General features: G+C 39.4%; 1 protein-coding gene across 4 annotated transcripts in view; it reads left to right on the plus strand.

The window, feature by feature from the left end:
• The window catches only part of LOC103100674 (uncharacterized), a 62240-nt gene that overhangs the window by 36516 nt on the left and 4770 nt on the right, over positions 1-20954 (plus strand). Inside the window, exons 1-5 of one of the 4 annotated variants that reach the window (XM_056816199.1) lie at positions 6097-6956; positions 10581-10696; positions 14248-14580; positions 16101-16214; positions 16431-16560. In XM_056816199.1, coding sequence (XP_056672177.1) covers positions 10654-10696; positions 14248-14580; positions 16101-16214; positions 16431-16560 — 620 coding nt within the window. In that variant the 5' untranslated portion in view covers positions 6097-6956; positions 10581-10653. Of the gene's footprint in view, positions 1-6096; positions 6957-10580; positions 10697-14247; positions 14581-16100; positions 16215-16430; positions 16561-20954 lie in introns of those variants that run through there. The other 3 variants (XM_056816200.1, XM_056816197.1, XM_056816198.1) reach the window with 3 other exon arrangements.

Raw genomic sequence — 20954 nt, forward strand, 5'->3', positions numbered from 1 at the left:
CCCATCAAGTGGGGAATGGCTGAGCAAATTGTGGTATATGTTGGTGATGGAATACTATTGTGCTCAAAGGAATAATAAAGTGGAGGAGTTCCATGGAGACTGGAACAACCTCCAGGAAGTGATGCAGTGCGAGACGAGCAGAACCAGGAGAACATTGTACACAGAGACTAATACACTGTGGTATAATCGAACGTAATGGACTTCTCCATTAGTGGTGGTGTAACGTCCCTGAACAATATGCAGGGATCTAGGAGAAAAAAACACTATTCATAAGCAAAGGATAAACTGTGGGAGTAGAAACACCGAGGAAAAGCAACTGCCTGAATACAGTGGTTGAGGGTACATGACAGAGGAGAGACTCTAAATGAACACTCTAATGCAAATATAATCAACATAGCAATGGGTTCAAATCAAGAAAACATGTAATGCCCAGTGGATTTACGCGTCGGCTATTGGGGTTGGGGGGGAGGAAAAGAAAATGATCTATGTCTTTAATGAATAATGCTTGGAAATGATCAAATAAAATATTTTTAAAAAATAAAAAAGAAAGAAAGAAAGAAAATCAACCAGAATACCTCATCTCATTTAAAATAAGTGAAGATGTTAATACCTGTTGTATTTTTAAAATGAGAGTGTATCTTAATTACCCTTTGATGTGTAAAAGGCCTAAATACCTTCCAAGATTGTCTCCCCATATGACAGAATGTGTTTGAATTTGTGGTGATTGCATTTTCTGAATCACATCCTCTGAGACCTCTGAGACTAAAATGAGGAAGTTAGTTGGAATCAAAGATTAAAATGTTCAGCAGCAGAAAGAATACAGCAGCAATTCTAAGAACAAATTGCTTACAGGAAGCTGGGGGAAACCTTTGGCCTCAACCTAGCTATATCACCCTCCTTGGTCACAGGATGACCCTTTAAAGTTCAAAGATTTTAGACTTTCCATCTTCCCATCAACATCTTAGGAGGGTCCCTGGAACAGCTGAAGGCAGTATCTGCATTGGCAGCCAAGGAAAGATCACGCAAATTCAGTGCTCGTTAAAAAGCACAAAAAGGGACCACATGTGCTCCTTCACACACTCACAGACACCGATGCAAATTAAAGAAACTATTTTTAGGACTGAAGTCCAAGGAGCTGTGAGTCACCCTTTGTTGGATGTGCTTTTGAAGCTTAACTCCACATTCCTCTAAACTCAGTATGTACTTGTGGGAGAGCACTCCGGAAATAGAAGGGGATATTTGTACCAAATGTTATTATAGCATCTTAATAAATACCTTTTTCTAAAAATGAATTGAACCCAGCTGACTAATTAATATTCAAGGTGAGAAGCACACACGGTGGGGGCCCATGAGAAGGTCTTCTGAAGAAGACAGCCCGGCCACCATCCCCTCAGAGGTAAATCTAGAACCCTGAGAGAAAGCTATAGGCAGCTTTACTTTGAGAAACCCAACTTCTCAGTGTAACTGGGGTGTGTGTGTGTGGGGGGGGCTGGTTTCCTAAAGTCCAGGGCTGACTCCACAGAGCCCTTATAAAGGCTACCCATGCATTTTTTTTTTAAACCCTTACCTTCCATCTTGGAGTCAATACTGTGTATTGGCTCCAAGGCAGAAGAGTGTTAAGGGTAGGTAATGGGGGTCAAGTGACTTGCCCAGGGTCACACAGCTGGGAAGTGTCTGAGGCCAGATTTGAACCTAGGACCTCCCATCTCTAGGTCTGGCTCTCAATCCACTGAGCTACCCAGCTGCCCCCTACCCATGCATTTTAAACTACATTGTGTGATAGTCATTCTGTACCTGTCTTTTATCCTGTGGAAGCTTTGTGAAGTTAGGGATCTTATCTTATTCATGCACAGCAACTAACATAGGAACTTGCACAAACCTTTATTGGATAAATTCTTTCTCTTTCTCTGGGGAGAATTAAAATAAGGAACATTCTATGGTGAAAAAAATGTAGGATTTGTTTTCAAGGGTTCAGATCCTACCTCTGTTATTTACTATGTGGTATCACTGTGCTGTTCATCTGTCCCAACAAGCTTTTATTAAGCATTTACCACTTGCCACTCACTTTACAAAAGTTTCTCTGGATTTTTGTGACACTACTATCTCTAGGCTTTCTTACAGTTTGTTAAAGCTTTTCTCAAACTTTGTGTTATCCTCATCCGTATCCTATTGTAGGTGCCCCCAAGGTTCTGTCCTTAGACTTCTTCTCTCTCCTCTACATACTCTGTCACTCACTGATCTTATCAACTCCAGTGGATTTCATGATCTCCATGAAGATCCCTCCTCCATCCACATTTCTCTATCTGGCCTCTCAGCCTTCAGTCACATATCACTAGCTACCTTTTGGTCACTTCAAACTGAATCTATAATAAAGATTTCAAACTCAGTATGTCCAAAATAGAACTCATTACCTTTCCCCTAAAATCCACCCTTTTCCCAAACTTTCCTATTGCTGTCAAAGGTACTATTACCATTCTAGTTACCCAGGTGGCAATCGGGGTGTCATCCTCCGCATATTACTCTCACTCATCAAAACGATCCAATCATTTTGGATTCTTGTCATTTCTCTAAAACTTATGACACCTTCTTTCCAATTACACTGCCATAACCCAAGCCCTGACCCTCTTCACTTCTTGCTTGGACTTTTCTAGTAGCCTCCAAATTGTTTTCCCTCTATGGAGCCTCTCCTCACTTGAATCTATTTTTACACTTGCCATATTGGTTTTCCTAAAGTCCAGGGCTGACCTTGTTGCCTCTCAACACTATGAACTCCATTAGGCTCCCTATTACATCTAGAATTAAATATGAACCCCCTTTTAAGCAACCTTCTTACTTAGCCCATTCCATCTCAGAAAAAGAAATTTAACAAGTCAGCCATGAATTTCCTAAGAAAAAAGCCTCAAGTGAAGTCTAAAAAAAAAACAACTGTTTAAAAAACAATTAACTTCAATACTTTATACAATATTTGGAAAATAGCTAAAGAAGGAACTGTACCAAATTCTTTTTATGACACAATTATGATCTTGATACCTAAACCAGGAAAGAAAAAAAAAACAAAGAAATCTATAGATCAATCTTCCTAATGTATATTGATGCAAAATTTTTAAATAAAATAATATCAAGGTGATTACAGCAATACACCACAAAGTTTATACATTATGACCACATGGAATTTATACCAAGAAAGCAGGGATCATACATTAGGAAAACCATCAACATAATTAATCACATCAATAACAAAACCGACAGGAACTACATGATTATCTCTATAGATGCAGAAAAAAGCTTTTGACAAAATCCAACACCCCTTCCTATTAAAAATACTAGAAAAATTGGAATGAATGGAATATTCCTCAAAAAGATAAACAGCATCCCTCTAAAACCATCAGCAATCATTATCAACAATGGGGATAAATTAGATTTCTTAATAAGATCAGAAGTGAAGTAAAAAGGTCCATTATTGCTACCAATATTGGTTCAATATTTTACTAAAAATGTTAGCTCTAGCAATAAGAGAAGAAATTGGAGAAATTAGAATAGACAATGAGGAAATAAAGCTATCACTCTCTGCAGATGATATGCTTGTGTACTTAGAGAAACCTAGATAATCATGCAAAAACCTTATCAAAACAAAGAACTTTTAAAAAGTTGCAGGATATGAAATAAAACCATATAAATCATTGCCATTTCTCTATGCTACCAATAAAGCCCAACAACAAGACAGAAAAATCTCATTTGAAATAACCAAAGATAGGATCATAACTTTGAGAGGAGTCCATCTGCTAAGACAAAGCCAGGAACTAGATGATCACAACTACAAAACATTTTTCACTGAATTAAAGGCAGATCTAAACAATCCAAAAAACATTAATTGCTCCTGTATGGGATGAGTCAATATAATAAAGATGACAATTCTACCAAAATTACTTTACCCATTTAATGCCAAACCATCAATCTATCAAAAAATCATTTCATAGAACTAGAAAAATAATAGTAAAATTTATCTGTAAAAACAAAAGGCCAAGAATGTCAAGGGAATTAATTTTTTTAATATGAAGGAAAGTGCTCTATCTATACTCCCTATACTCTCTATACTATAAAGTGGTAACTGTCAAAACAATATGGCAATGCCTAAGAAATAGAGGAATGGATCAATGGAATAAATTAGGCACTCAATACACAGTAGTAAATGACCAAAGTAACCTAGTGTTTTGTAAACACAAAGATACACACTTCTGGAAGAACTCACTATTTGACAAAAACTGCTGAGAAAACTGGAAAACAGTACAGCAGAAATTAGGCACAGATCAACACCTCATATCATATACCTAAGTAAAGTTAAAAATGGATACATGATTTGAAAATAAAGAGCAAAACCATAAATAAATTAGAGGAGCATAGAATACCTGTCAGATATATGGATAAGGGAAGAATTTGTGCCCAAACAAGACATAATGAACATTATGATATGTAAAGTAAGAAACTTTGATTATATTAAATTTAAAAGTTTTTGCACAAACAAAACCAATGTAATCAAGGTTAGAAGAGAAAAACAAACTAGGGGAAATTTTTATAGCAAGTGTCTCTGACAATGGCCTCATTTCTCAAATATATAGAGAACTCAGTCAAATTTATAAGAATACAAAGCATTCCCCAACTGACAAATAGTCAAAGGATATGAATAGGAAATTCTCAGATAATAAAACTAAGCTATATTTAAGCATATGAAAAATGCTTGAAATCACTATTCATTAGAGAAATTCAAATTAAAACAACTCTAAGGTACCACTTCAAACCAGTCAGACTATCTAATATGACAAAAAAAGGAAAATGATAAATGTTGGAGGGTGTAAAGATTAAATATTGGGGGAAACTGAGGCAGGTAGAAGTTAGTTTCTCTCTGCAAGGAGTATTATATTTTTAGAGGTTTACTGAAGATTAAAATATAAAGAAAATACAAACAAGAGAGGAGTATCTAGGCCCAAAGAGCCTATTCACAACCACTCACATCTTGCCTGCTAGGTGGAGAGCCCTGTGCTTAGAAGCAGAAGCAGAAAGAAAAGAGAGCCCCCACCTAAGCTGGAGACCCTTTCAATAATCATTTGCTCTTGGCCCAGGTGAGAATTCAGTGAGATTACAAAGCATTCTGGGGAAGTGGAGCAAGGACTTCTGGGGATTGAAGTCCTGGATTCAAGTATCCATTTTTATATGGGTGTGTGGGAAAATTGTTGGTTAAGCAGAGAACCTATCTAAAGATTCTGGAGAGCAGTCTAGACCATGCCCAAAGAGTCACCAAAGTGTGTATATCCTTTGACTTATCAATAGCACATCTGGGTCTGTATTGAAATAGGTAAACAAGATGGATAGAAGGCGTTGTAGACTTGGTGGTGGTGGTATATTCCCAAAGAATACAACTCTACAGGCTTAGGCCAAAAGTCTAACTGACTCTTTTGCCTTTGGCCACTTTTGCAAGAGTCTTGCTTTCTTTCATTTTCCCTTACAGTATCCCAAAGAGATCAAAGAAAGGAAGAGAAGACCCATTTGTAGAAAAAAAAAAATATATATATATATATATAGCACCCCTTTTTGTGGTGGCAAAGAGCTGAAGGGGAATGCCTGAACAAATTGTATGGTTGCAATAAAATGCTATAGCACCATAAGAATGACAAACAAGATGGTCACACACACACACACACACACCTGGGAAAACTTATCTGAAGTGATACAAAGTACGGTGGCCAGAAATGGAAGAACGCTGTACACGGTGACAGCAATAAAGTATGAGGATCAAGAGAATGACAGTTATCAACAACGCAAGGATCTAACACAACTCTCAGAAACCAGTAAGGAAAAAGGTGATATAGAAGAAACCTACAGTCTGAATGCAAATTTAAGAACGCCATTCTTCGCTTTATTTTTTCCATGAATTTTTGTCTAGTATGATGCAACATGAGGCAGCATGGACATACGTGGTATATATTAACACACGTACAACCTATATCAGGTTACCTTCAGTCTTAGAGAAGACAGAGTGGTGGGGTGGGAGGAAGAGAGAAAGAGAACATGGATAGCAAAATGTCAGGAAAGGATTATTGAACATTGTACCTAGGTAATCTGAGGAGGAAAAAAAAAGATTTTAAAAAAGAAAAGAAAAGAAAAGAAAATCCCCTCGCCTTAGAAGAGTCAGGAGAGCTGGAGTGGAGGGGCACGTCAGAGTTCCCTCCCCTGGAGCCAAACTCTATGGGAACTTTTTCTGCAGAAATAGATAACTAAGCGGTGAGTCAAGGCTTGGCTACAGAAGAGGATGGAAGGTTTGAAAGAAGGGGGAGTGTTTGACCGGTTCTGTCTCTATTTCTCTCTCCTGGAACAGAGACAAGAGGGACGTCAAATCATGACGTCAAAAAAATAATTAAAAACAAAAGCTTTGGGAAAGAAAAGTTCGTTGTGTTCTCTGCCCTGTGCATCAGGTGGGAGGAGGGAGAAGCACGGAAGGGTGGTGTTGGTGCCGGCCCCTTTCAGTACCCCCATCCCTTTCTGGGCTGTTTCTCAATCGCTGACTCAGCTGACGAGTCTAGGCTCTTGAAACGATTGAAAGGATTCAGCTGAAGAAAAAAGGAAGTTTGTAAGGAGAGATAAGAGTTGAGCTGTCCCGTCCACCCGGCTCAGTTGCATCAGCGAATGGTCAAGTAGTTGCGGAGCCCCGACAAACCAGGTTACTGGGGGGAAAGGAGGCTCGGGAGTGTTTCCTCCCAGCAGCTTTGTGGGCGGGAGCCTGGGCCGGCTTGAGGGATTTGGAGGCGTTTCTTGATGATGCAACCGACAAACACAAGCACGTGAGAGCTCAGAGCGGGAGGAAACTAGAAACTGAAGGCTGGAGGAGGCAGTGTAGCTCTGGGCGCTACCAGGAGGAATTCGAGCTCTCCGGTGTCAAGAGGTCCTTTCTGCCTGCCAAAGTGGTGAGTCTGGGGCTCGGGGAGGATCCGGGTGCTGCAAAATACTGCCAGGACAATTTGGAAAGAAGATTTGGACAGTCCTCCCAGCACTTTGCTCTTTCTGCTCCTGAGAAAGAGGTAGATCTGCCACTGCCAACCTTAGAAAGAAGCCCAAAGCATTGTAGCCAATGAGAAACTGAGAGGAAAACTACAGTGAGCAGAGTGCGAAAAGGTAGAAGACTGCGGTCATTTTCTAGTATCAGGATCAGAAAGTGTTTTCCTCCCTGGGGAAATCAAGGTGTTCAGTGACTGAGAATTTCTGTCATTCAATAGTTAGCTGCTAACTATTGTTTGAAGTTTCTGGTCTTCCAGGTCCAAAAAACTTTCTGGTTCTGTGGTACAACTTTTCCACCCCCACCTTTCCTATTGCTGTTTTGGTCATTGATTGGTAAACAGAAGAAAGAGTCCTGGCTATGAAACTACACCGTTTGCTACTTAAAATCTGTGTCACCACAGGCAAATCATTTTACCACTCCTTCCTGCAGGGCATGGTTGGCTCCCCTTCTGCCTCCTTATCCTTCCTGGCATTCTGCCTCTACAGTTTCAGCTTCATGGAATGCGCTGCCTCTCAGGAGCCTGCTATCTTCTGGGACTATGTTCGAGTCCAAGTTAAAGCATTCTTCGTTCCTTCTTTGAAGTCTTTTTCAACCTATCCCTAGTTTATCCATGCACCACAGCTCCAGTAAACTGTTAGGGATAAAAATTAATCTTGGATGGGGGCAGCTGGGTAGCTCAGTGGATTGTGAGCCAGGGCTAGAGATGGGAGGTCTTAAGTTCAAATGTGACCTCAGACACTTCCCAGCTGTGTGACCCTGGGCAAGTCACTTGACCCCCATTGCCTAGCCCTTACCACTCTTCTGCCTTGGAGCCAATACACAGTATTGACTCCAAGATGGAAGGTAAGGGTTTAAAAAACAAATTAATCTTGGGAGACTTTATACTAAATTTATATGTATTTGTTAGTAAAGAGAAAGTAAGAGAAGAACAAAGTTTCCAGCCTAATTTTTAAAAACCCCAGCTTAATTATTTCTGCTCCATCAGGTTGTAGATTCTCTATGGGCTGTGGTTCATTTCATATTTAGGGCCAGGAGGCCCAGCTACCAAAATAGTTAGCCTGGACAAATTAAGGCCAGCCAATGGGCTGGCTTGAGTTCAGGAAGGGACTGTAGCCCAGGAGACTGAGATTCCAGATTCCCAGCCAGTCATGGTCCCTGCCACACTGCTTACCAGAGATAGCTTACAACATAGATAAGTTCCTCAACGACTGAGAGGGCTTCTTTCACAAACCCAAAGAATGGTAGAGAGGAAGCCACAAACTAGCTTTCCAAGCTCAGCTTAAGCCCTCCCTGAAGATCCTCCAAGTGGCCGAGGTTTAACCTCAGTCCCCACAGGTCACATCCCCTGATTTCTGCTAGTCAGAAATCTCTCCTGCCATGCTGACAAATTAAGGCACATGACTCTGTGACCCCTATTACCTAAGACTTCTGGGATCTGGTAGTCTCTTAGATATTTAATTCACACAAAGCTGAACAATAATCATTGGGGGCACACTCTTGGAGAATCATTTTCTAAAACTATTCAATCCCTATTGATATGTTTTATTTTTACATTACAAATAATTACACGTTGCTCTCTCTTCATGAAAAGGCTCTCTCATTTTTTTTAAACTCTTCCCTTCTGCCTTACAATCAATACTGTGTATTTCCAAGGCAGAAAGTGGTAAGGCATAGCTAGACAATAGGAGTTGAGCAATTTGCCTAGGATCACACAGTTAGAACTGTCTGAGGCCAGATTTGGAGGACCTCCTGTCTCTGGACCTGCCCTCTACCCTTGTTCAACTATTTATTTTCAACATTTCAACATCTTAATATTTTTATGAAAATAGTTTTGACTTCCCTGGAAGTTTCAGGAGAGCCCAAACCACACATTGAGAACTGTTAAAGAGATTTTCTTAATCTCTCCCTCTGTCTCTTTAAGAGGCAGGAGAAGGGGATTTCTAGGTGGAGCAGAGCTGACAGAAGTCAGTGAGCCAGAGCTGAAGATTCCCTTACCAAGAAGATGAGGGGAGGGATAAGGAAGGAATCAGTTGGCAGTTAGGTCTTTTGCCTTTGGATCTGGAGAAAACAGGACATGTCTCTGCTACTGGCATTTTACTACTAACAATTGGAGAATAAAACCTTATTTAAGGAGGTCATTGCTGGTGGCTGTTGATTTATTAGTGTAAGATAGGTAGTTAGTGAATCAGTTTTAGATAGAGTAATTTAGATAGGCCTGATCTGGACAGGCAAGAAGAACCTGTCCTCAGAAGACAGTTAGAAATAGGGTTTTAGAAATTTTAGTTAGTATTAGGCATTAAGATATAGTCATACGGTATTAGAATGATAATCTCTCTTTCCTCCTTCTCTATTTTCTATCTGTACTTCTCAAATTAAACTAAGTGTTTTATTAAACTGCTCTCCTCACTTTTATCAAATGCCTATCATTTAACCCTTACAGAACCAATAGTGGTGGCCTCAAGACTTTTTCTGACCATATACTCCTTGTAGAAAAAATTCCAGTGCTGTCTCCCAGAGACAATGCAAGACTTTGGAATATCAAATATTTAGAAAGGCTCTACCTTTTAATTTCCTAAGATTTCCCCAAGCTAAGGATCTGGACTTGACATAAAATACCTGCCATTTTCATCTACATTAAGAGTAAGACAAGAGATTTCTATTCTTGTCTTCCCAGTAGTTTTTCTTTCTTTGAGTTCTAGAATATCAACTCCTTGCTTTAGTGGTCATATTATTGTTTCAAATAATCCATCATCCATCATTTTTCTAATAGTCAACCATCCACTGATAACTAAAAAAAAAGGGCTTAATTGATTCAATAATATTTAAGTTATTGAAATTTGTGATTTCAAGTCTTAGAGCCACACTCTCAGTTGCAATTATGTGCCTAGAAAACTAATACAAACATATAAGATTAAGACATTTTCCAATGACAACAGAAAGTTATCAAAGGGAGGAATCTAAGCTATCAATAAATAGCTAAATGTGAGGAAATGCTCCAAATTATTTGTTTTAGTAGGTTTTTAGTCACATCAGACTCCATATTTCCTTTTGAAATTGATGGATAAGGAAAATTTAAACTCAGGACTTCCTGGCTCTCTATCCAGAGTCATCTAGTTACTAATTATACAAATATAGTTCAATTTTCTTCACCCCACACACTAAAATGGCTGTGAGTGATTCAAGAGATTCAAGACAGTTGGGTAACCAGTGACTTCCTCTTGACTTCTTGGTCTGGACTTGCTAAATATAATCACTTGGGTGAGCTTTCACTTACCTGGAGTAGGAATACTACTGAATGTTAGGATGAAACAGAGATAAGAAGTACACTAGAAAACATACCTCCAACAGGGAGTCCACTAAGTATTCAGGAGAATGGGAAAAGAGCTGGGACAGGAAACATAGTGATCTAGCAACAGGAGCCCCCAGTCCACTGCTCTGGGCAGAGTGTGTGCACAATGAGCCAGGGGTGGATCAAGAGTGCTAAAAGCAAGGGTCCCACAGAACAAGCCCAAACACCTATATTTGTCTTCAGCAGGGAACCTCCACAGCTCGCGGCCAAACTTCATGGGATCCAGAAGAATGAGCACCCAGTAGGAGTTATCTTCATGATGCTGAGGTTGCTGCTTCTTGGTTCCATGCTTTTGAGAGGTAAGTGATCCCAGATTCTATATGGATGAACTGAGGACGGCCAACCAGTTGGGAGAGGGAGGTGGTAGTAACAATAGGTCTACAATGCAGTTGTTGCCTGCATGTCTTCACAATAGCTTCTCACTTCTCACTGAGCTGACTTTTTTGTTTCTGTTTCACAAATAGAAAACCTAAACCCTATTGAAGAGAAGGGATCAGGCTGGGGCAGCTAGTCTAAAAGATGTTCTTCAATGGAGATACCCAAAAGGGTAAAATTTTACAAAATTCTTCCCTGTGCCTTGATCCTTCAGACTTTGAAACTGATTGGATAAAGGGAAGTTGTGAAATAGTTATAAAAGAGAAGGAAGAAATGTCACAGAGTCAAAATCTATTGCATCCACATGAATTTTGCTTTAAGTGTTTTTATGTTCTTTCCTCTCTTCTGTAAAGTCTGGAAGCTATAGTCTCAATTAAGGAAAACAGAAACTCCTATTTCCTAGATTCCCATATGCTGATGAATTCAACTGTGGTCTTTGCTGGACAAATTCTTTCAGACTATTAGTAACTTCTTCAGGTATTTTCATCTCTCTGTATTTACTTCTGTAATAGGTAAAAATCAGGGTAGCCCTGATTTTTTTTTCAGGGATAACCATAGTTTATTTGTGCACATTTACATCAGAATTAACATTATCAAGGCTCTTGGAAATAGTGATTCTGTCACATTCATATAGTAAGGTTTTTTCAACAATATCCTTCTACTTTCCATCACCACAATATACATATATACAGGGAATGCTAAAATGTGGTCAGTAACAGCACTGTATCAATTGTTTTTCTTAATAGATATATAGAGAGATAGATATGCATATATAAATTATACACAAGATATATATGTAAAAAATCCTACACTTTAATGAGAAACATATTTCCAACATTGCTACAACTCAAAGGTAAAATTCAAAAAAATACTTTTGGTATATAAAAGCATATCATATAGTTCAAACTCCAGTGAAGTGCTTTAGTTTCCTCTTACCTACAAAATAGTGGACAACATTATTGCATAACTGGCCCCAAAATTAGGTATTGGACTGTTGAGAACCATACCAACTGTCCTCTTCCTGGCTCAATAACGCACCCATCTTTTTCCCCTTGTCTAAGATTTCCATCTCAGATATTCATTACCTTTTTTTAACCACAATACTACTAGCACTGAGCAATGTTCTCAGTGCTAGTTCAGTCTTTCAACTGCCAGCACCACATCCCTTAGTCACTTACACAAGCTCTGACTCTAACCTACTTAAAGGTAGCCCATCCTCAGTCTGCCACTTGACTCCTTGCTACATATACACTTTCATAATCACAAGCTCTATGGAGATCTAGGGGTATGCTGAACAATTTATTCCTCATGAATAAATTGCATTCTCTCTCATCAATAAATTGCTTTGAGTTCTCCACTCCAATTCATCATACTTTAGCTTAATTTTTCAATGAACTAGAGAATTGTCCTTTGCCATTAGTAATAACACTCATCTGTATTTAAATATTAAATTCCTAGTTTATTGACAAATGAACAATAAGAAACATGTATATGTACATACATATATGTTGCAGTAGATTGAATATAGCTAAAGTCATTTCAGAATACCAATAACTCACTTCTCTTCACCTCACTGGAAATATAAGCTTAAATCCTTCAGTTCACTCATTAGCATCTTTTTAACATTTCTCCTCAAGATTAGTCTCCCCCATTCCTGTGGTTTTCTTTTCATCAATGAAAGAAAAGCCTTCTACCTTCTCTCAAACTCTTAAGAAAACCCTCTATATTTCTACTTAACTTTCAATTAGATATTTTAGATATGGAATTCTTATCACAAGTACAAAGATTCTTTTCCTACGTGGCTTTTATCCCCATCTAATTTCAATTGCATTGGATTTGCTTATGAAAAACCTTTTCATTATATTTAAGCAAAATTGCCCTTTGTGTTTTCTGTGATCCCCTCTGTCAAGAGGAAAATTTACTAAATAATAATTTATTTATGGACAACACTAGCATATGCCAATAAAAGAGATCAATGATCCCTAAGTAATCAAAGACACACTTTACAATCAGAACAGATTTTTGTATGGTTTTATGGTTACCTAAGATCCAATGACGCAAACTAAACTAAGACTGCAACTGGTCTATATTAGAAGCTAGCGTGGGGTCACATTCTGCTGACTTGCCAGAGTGGAGGAGGCCAAAATGTACAGACACAGGGAGAAGATCAGGTCAACATCTTCTGGAAATTTCAAAACCCAAAGCCTCCCACAAGAGATAAATCTATTGTTAGGGAAAAGATCTCCTAAGCAGGTGAATCATCCTCCATTTATCTTCTCTGTCTCCCTAAAGAGGCAGGTCTGGTCTCAGTTGTGAACACAATCTCCTATCAAGTCTCCTACAAACTTTCCTAGCAAGGCCTATACAAAATGAATCCAAATCTAAGCACAAGAAATTGATTACAGTGGATACTAAAACTCATCCATTAATCAAGCAGTAATCAATTATAAATTTCACACCCCTATCGTTTGATCATGAATTCTTTCCTCATCCATCAATGTGAGAGGCAAACTCCTACTTATTCTTAATTTTTTTTTATATACCCTTACCTTCCATCCTGGAATCAATACTGTGATAAATTGGTTCCAGAAGGCAGAAGATGGGGAAGGGATAGACAATTGGAGTTATGTCAGAGCTCCAGTGTCACAGAGCTTGGAAGTGTTTCAGACCAGATTTGATTTTAGGTCCTCTTGACTTCTTATAATATCATTCTTTATGTTTAAATCATATACTCATTTTGACCTTATCTTGGTATTGTGACAAGGAAATCACTTTAAAAGACTGATATATATTAATTTAAGGTCGCCAAGGAATTCAGCTATGTAATTCCTAAATGAAAACTCAAGTCAGCAGAACTTATCTTGGTATAGGGTATGAGATAATGATCTACACCTAATTTTTTTCCATACTGTTTTTCAGTGTCCCTAATAGTTTTTGTCAAATAGTAAGTTCTTATCCCAAAAGCTGGAATTTTGGGGTTTATTGCTGAGTTCATTTATCCCTGATCCATCCCCTTCTGTTTCTTAGCCAGTACCAAATTGTTTTGATGATTATTGCTTTATTGTACAGTTTAAGATCTGGTACTGCAAGGCCACCATCCTTCACATTTTTTTCATTAGTTCGCTTGATATTCTTCATGTAGCCTCCTTTCCTTCTTTGCTCTCTGGCTCTTTCTATTTTTCCTTCTCAATCTCCTGGAAGTTCTACTAAAAGCATAATCTCTGCCACCTCCTTCCCGATTCCTTGCTTATTCCTACCTCACAGGGTGATCAGGAGCATGGTGCAGCCTTCAACAGGAATGAAGACTGGAGAAGGCTCAGGTTTGGAGAAGTCAATGACTTCAAATTCACTCATGACTCTCACATGCCTTTGGGACATGCAAGTGGTTCTTGGACATGGGATTCCCTGGTCCATCCCAGGTGAGTATGGCCACTCTTACTGTACTCTGATGAGTCTCACTTCTATCCTGACACAGGCACCATTGTCTCTGCAGTGGAGATATCCTCTCTGAACGGGACCGTGGGAAAATCTATCCTGCTCTGTATAGCCACAGATTATGGAAATGAGACTCGGTCAATTGAATGGATTGATAAGACTCGCAATCAACTCCTGTTCAAGATCCAGCCGGGGGAAACTGAGTCAAACTGGACTACCGCCCAGGACACATACAAAGGGAGGCTGTCTGTACATGATATGCGTTGTCTGAAGATTGAGAATCTGACCTCTGAAGACAGTGGTCTCTATGAAGTAGAAATCAAGTTGAACACTGGAGAAATAAAACCTCAGATCTTCAACGTGACTGTGTCTGGTAGGAAACTTTCTCATCCCAGCAGAGAACCAGATGGGTTTTCAGCCCACCCTCCCCCCAGCTATTAACAACCTTCTTCTACTCTGCCACATTCAGAGCTTTCCAAAACCTGTCTTGCCTCCAAATTTGTCCTTTGAAAAGAGAAGGAGAAAGGAAGCTGTTCTATGTTGTAGTAAGATAGAAGGTAGAAAACAGCCTGGAGAAACCTTCTCAATTTCACCTATTTGAAGGAAGGAAAGTGAGGCAAGCCACTTACCCCTGTTTGCCTCAGTTTTCTCATCTGCAAAATGAACTAGAGAAGTAAAGCCCCTCTGTCCCTTGGTTTGGCTTTCCTGTCAGAAGCCAGTGAATGAACCGGGCTAACTAAAAGATAGCTTGACTTTCTCTGGAAAGAAGTCAGTCTCACTGAGCTAATCAGTCACTCATTCCTACCCCAATTCCTTTCTTGTGGGCAAATTTCCCTACCCTATGGTTTGAAAGGGCTCCCGAATGGGGGGGAGGGACATTGTCACTGTTATGAGGGCCCTGGTTCTTTTCTTTTTTTTGTAAATTTCATTTAGTCAATTTAGAAAATTATTCCTCAGTTACAAGAATCATATTCTTTCCCTCCATCCCCTCCCCCATCCCCATAGACAACATGCAATTCCTCTGGGTATTACATGTGTCCCTGATCAGAACCTATTTCCACATTGTTGATGTTTGCACTAGGATGATCATTTAGAGTCTACATCCCCAATCATATCCCCCTCTACCCATGTAATCAAGCAGTTGTTTTCTTCAGTGTTTCTACTCCCACAGTTTTTCCTCTGAATGTGGATAGTGTTCTTTCTCGTAAATCACTCCAAGTTGTTCAGGATCACTGCATTGCCACTAATGGAGAAGTCCATTACATTCGATTGTACCACAGTGTATCAGTCTCTGTGTACAATGTTCTCCTGGTTCTGCTCCTTTCACTCTGCATCACTTCCTGGAGGTTGTTCCAGTCCCCATGGAATTCCTCCTGTTCATTATTTCTTTGAGCACAATCGTATTCCATCACCAACATATACCACAATTTGTTCAGCCATTCCCCAATTGAAGGGCATCCATGATGCTAAGAGAAGATAGAGGAGATGGAGAGGATGGACTAGAGGAAAGAGTAAAGGACCTGAGAGAGAAGGGAAGGTTCCTGGGGAGATGCTAAGGAAGTAGTTCAGGTGCTGAATAAACACTGGAGGATACCTAAATCCTTTCTAATCGGATATTAATTCATATCTCCTCTGGTCCTCCTCTCTTTTTCTATGCCCTCTCTTAAAACCACCCAAGCCTTTGCCTTCTTTGCCCTCTTTCTCTCCCAGTTCTTTCCTTCTCAATCTCCTGGAAGTTCTACGAAGAGTATAATCTCTGCCAGTCTCCATCCCTGTTCCCTAATTGTTCCCACCCCACATGCTACCTTCAGCCTACCTCCATCTACCACCTAGTTCTCAATCCACCTTCCAAGTCACAGACTGATTCTTGTTCGTCCTGACTTATTTTTCTAGGCACTGTGACTACAGGATCCAACATGAAACCACAGAATTACTGGATCTCAATTGGCATCCCAGTGGGTATAGTCTGTGTTGTCCTCCTAGGGATCGGAGTCCTGCTGTGTAAAGGTAAAGTTTGCTCTTGGAAATTTCTAGGTCACCTGAAAAATCCAGGTGGATGAGAGTGCTGGGGCAATGGGGACGGGGGAGAATTACACTGGTTTTACTTTGGGGAGCAAAAGAGAGAAGGAGGGCCTTGAGCCCTGGATATTCTATTCAGTGGTCTAGCTTCATGGAAGGGTTATGACCAGCCTGTTCTTTGACAGTGACTCTTCTCATCTCTAGGCTTTTTCAAAAAAAGAAAAACGCCACAAGTGCAAAATCTCAAGGATGAGAGAAGACTAGAGGAGGGAAGGGCAGCTCATCCAAATGATTTCCCTTCACATCAAGAATTCCAGATTAAGGAAACATACAGGTAAGACCATTTGTTACTTCACACACACACACACACACACACACACACACACACACACACACACACACAAGCAAAGGCAAGAATGAAGCCAATCAAATTTATGCAGGGAGAAGAACAAGATCTTGTCTCTTGGTCTTAGTATTACTCTTTTGTCTTTCCTTCCTCAAATTCATTTGCATTAATTTAGAGATTGAAAAACTGATCCTGAGAGCCCTTGACAGTTTTCTGAAAGGGTATCCTCTAAATGGACAGTGATACAGTGCATTTGAGCAATCAGAAAGTAAGCAGGAGGCAGCTGGGTGGCTCAGTAGATTGAAATCCAGGCCTAGATATAGGAGAGGTGGTCCTGCATTCAAATATAACCTCAGACACTTCCTAGTTATGTGACCCTAGACAAGTCACTTAACCTCCATTGCCTAGTTTTTGCTGCTCTTCTGCCTTGGAATGATTATATAGTATTGGAAGGAAGGAAGGAAGGGAAAGAGGAATGAAGGAAGGGAGGGGGGAAGGGAGGAACGGAGGGGGAGGAAGAGGAGAGGGAGGGACAAAGTGCCTGCTATATTCCAGGCTTTGAGCTAAGAGTTTTATAATGTATCATTTGATCCTCACAACGGCCCTTAGAGTTATGTGCATTATTATTCCAATATCACAGTTGTTGAAACTGAGGAAAACAAATTTAAGCAACGGTTAAATGACTTGCCCAGGGTCACACAGATATTAAAGTGTCTGAGCCATATTTCAACTCAGGTTTTCCTGAATGTCAGGCCCAGGGTAGTAGCTAGGGTAAGAAAAAAAAGAGTAGAGAAGACAGGAAGAATGGGAGATGGAGGGAGATAGTCTGTCAATCAGCAAACATTTATTAACCCCTTATTTGGTGCTAAACATGATGCTAAAAACTGGAGGTACAAGAAAGCAAACACATTTTTTTTCACACTCAAAAAAGCACACACCCTAGTAGGAGAGAGTGTAAAAAATAGACTCGAATACAGGACTACAATCCCCATGAGCCTTTGCTCCACTTCCCCAGAATGCCTTGTAATCTCACCTGGGCCGAGATCGAGAAGGTATTTAGGCGGATTCAAAGGCTGTTGAAGGGGGTCTTGGCTTTTTTGGGACTTCCGTTTTGGAGCAGAGGCATCTCTTCCATGATGTGAGGTTATTTTGTCTAGGCCTCTGGCCTAGGCACATGTTTCTTACTTGTATATTCTTAATCTTTAACCTTTAATAAACCTCTAAAAAATATAATACTCCTTGCAGAGAGAAACTAATTTCGACCTGCCTCAGTCTCCCCATATTCCATAAATTTTAATTTTTACAGTTATGGCGACCTAATGGGAAAAAAAAACTCAATCTTCTGAATTCTTTTCTGATCTTTAATTCAACTTTTAATAGCTAGTGCCTAGAAAATTTTTTTTTGAGCCATATCTCTCTGGCCAAGGTTTTCTACCCTCACAAAGCTGCTACAGGCTCCGGACCTGCTGCCCACCCCACCTGGCTCGGCCCGCCGCTTCCTGCCTGCAGCCTGCAGCCCTGATCATCCTCACCTGGTACCTGGTCCCGGCCTTGACCACCCCCGCAGCCGCTCCTGCTCCTGGCCTCTCACCGGCCCGCTGCCTGCCTATTTCTGTGCCCCAGACCCAGGAGCCTGACCCAGCCGGCTCATCACCCAGATCCTTGGAGCAGATCGCTCAGGACTCATTGCGACCAGCTGGTAACAGTATTGGCCACGTGGGTGGAGGGGAGAGACCAGAGGGAAAGGAGACCGGGCAATTTTCCCTTAGGCTAAGCCTCCACGTGGATGGGGGTGTTGGCCACAGGGGGATCAGAGAGGGGAAAGAGAGAAAAGACTAGAGATCAGAAACAGACTTTTCAAACAGAAACCTAAAAAGCAATGGGCTGTTTAAAAGGATTTTTGACTCTTCTGGCAATTTCATTGACTTTACCTGCCTGTCTGGGAGCAGACTCAGCCCAAAGATTCAACTTTGAATTTGAAAATGGGTGGCCCAGTGAACTGGAAGCCAGGCCCAGAGACTGGAGGTCTCTAGTTAAAATCTGGCCTCGGATGCTTCCCAGCTATGGGGCCCTGGACGGATCCCTTGAACCCCATAGCCTAGCCTTTACTACTCTACCTTCGGTCAATAGACATTTAAATGGATAATTAAAAACAAACAAAAAAAAAAAACCCCAAGGAACTTTGAAGAGACTAAAGGCTATATTCTAAGGCATTTCAGACTCCAATGGTTTATAAAAAAAAAAATCTCTGTATTCTATTGCATTGTTTTGTTTAAGGTTTAACTTTGTGATTTTAAGTTCATATATTACTGGATTCAATATTATTCTGCTTGAACTGAAGGTTGATTGAATTTATTTTGAATGTACTGAGTTTTGAAATTCTGTTGTTTTTCCCCTATAACTGTGTTGAAAAAATATTATTGTGAATAAGCCCATATATGAAAAAACAGCTTTTTTCTATTTTGCTGAGGATAGATGGACTTCAGAACTGGTTATAATTGTATTAATAACCTTTGGAATTTTAATGTGCTAAATACCTCAAATGATTTGATTTTAAGGGTTTTTTAAATATGATTTTTGGAATTTTTAACAAATATTTTTGCCTGCCCCTACCACGAGGTAAGGCCCATTAGCTGAAGTGAAATACATTTTATAAACCCCAACCTTCCCACATGTGAATGGAAGTTGGGCAGTTAATTTCAGGGCATTTGTACCCTTAAAAAGCCTCCAAAAGGAGCATCCCTTTATTTATACTCTTCAGCTCACTACTTTACTTGCACCAGAATGATATATAGATTTCTTAATTATGTTCTTAACCCTAGATGAGTTTTACTTTGTTTAAAAAAATATATATATATATATGTTTAAATACCAAAGTTGAAGGATTGCTATGTTTGTAAAGATTGTGACAAATGTCCATCAATTCATAGGTTTTAAAAATGTCATACAGCAACTTATGTGAAATATGAAAGTGTGTTTGTTTGCTATTGTAATTAATTGGGCTATTGAGAATTTTGGGGATTTTGATATCTACATATTTGTACTACTGTATTTTTAAAGATGAAAAAATTGTTAACCTTGTTCAATTCATTTGCCTTCTACTCACAGTGATCATGGCAAATCAAAGAGGAAATGGATCTCATTTTTTGGTGAGAAAGCCTTGTATTTTATATTTTCTTAACTGACACAGAGTGTCAATGGTTATAAGCTATATTTTTGAATTTTTAAAAGGTCTTTTATTAATATATATTTCTTGCATGTGCAACATACTTTTTCAGTTTTTTTATTATTTTTCTCTCCTTTTTATATTTGAAGCACATGTCACCAGTATTAAGATTTTCTTTAACCTTTTGATTTTTAAGTTTAAGATACATTTGCTAATACATGCCCTAAAAAGCTTGTGACTATAAAAATGATGCCACTAATTATTTAAATAAATTATGGGACTTTGCTTAATGATTCTGTCTGATTCCAGGACAAGAGATACACATAAGAGCCATTTCACAGAGCCAAAGAAAGGCCAATCTAGGATGGATTGATGCACTTCTAGGCCAATACAAAGGTCTTGAACCTAGTGTGAAGACTCGAGGTTACTATGTTGAACATATGTTAAGACATAGGCTTTCCTTGTATCCACACTCACCCTGAAGATACTCACAGAGGAGTATCCCCAAACCTTGGCTCCTACTTGGCTTCTATAATCTGGTCCCTTTTTCTGCCTTTCATAGTGTGGTACCTTTCTGTAGTCCTGGCACTGACTGGGTAAATGCATCATTACTTAGATCATTTTGATTGGGCCCTGATTGAAGGACCTGTTATAGATTTATTTTTCTTCTACTTGGAATTTTTACATATAAGACTTTGATAGTCTATATTTTCATCCAGAAATTTTTCTTTTGGATTTTCTGATGTCTTTTTAATATCTCTTGCCAATTGATTCATATACCTCATACCTCAGCCATGCATCCCTAACTGATTCTGAATCTTTCAATCACCCACAACACAGGGGAATGTAAAAAAAATCATTATTTAAATTGCAAAGTTTAAATTCCTTTTGAGAAGAAGTTTAGGTAAAGAAGATGCTACCTCTCTGAATCCAGAAATGAACTGTTGGAGAAGCCACCATGAAGAAGCCTCCAGACCACAAGTTGCACAAAATTGAACTTTGGGTGTGGTTGATTGAACATTTATTTGTATGTATAATTTTATGCCAAAGGGGACTGCCCCCTAACGGCTTTTTGTCAATGTTGTGTTCAACAATTATTGGTTTTATTCTTTTTTTTCTTATCCTTACACTATTGTAATCTTTTAAGTTTATTATGTTTTTATGATCCTTTTGGGGAAAAATTAATTTTTCCAAAATGATCACACGAGGGATATGT

This window comes from Monodelphis domestica, chromosome 2, assembly GCF_027887165.1.
Source record: "Monodelphis domestica isolate mMonDom1 chromosome 2, mMonDom1.pri, whole genome shotgun sequence".
Classification (NCBI taxonomy): Eukaryota; Metazoa; Chordata; class Mammalia; order Didelphimorphia; family Didelphidae; genus Monodelphis; species Monodelphis domestica.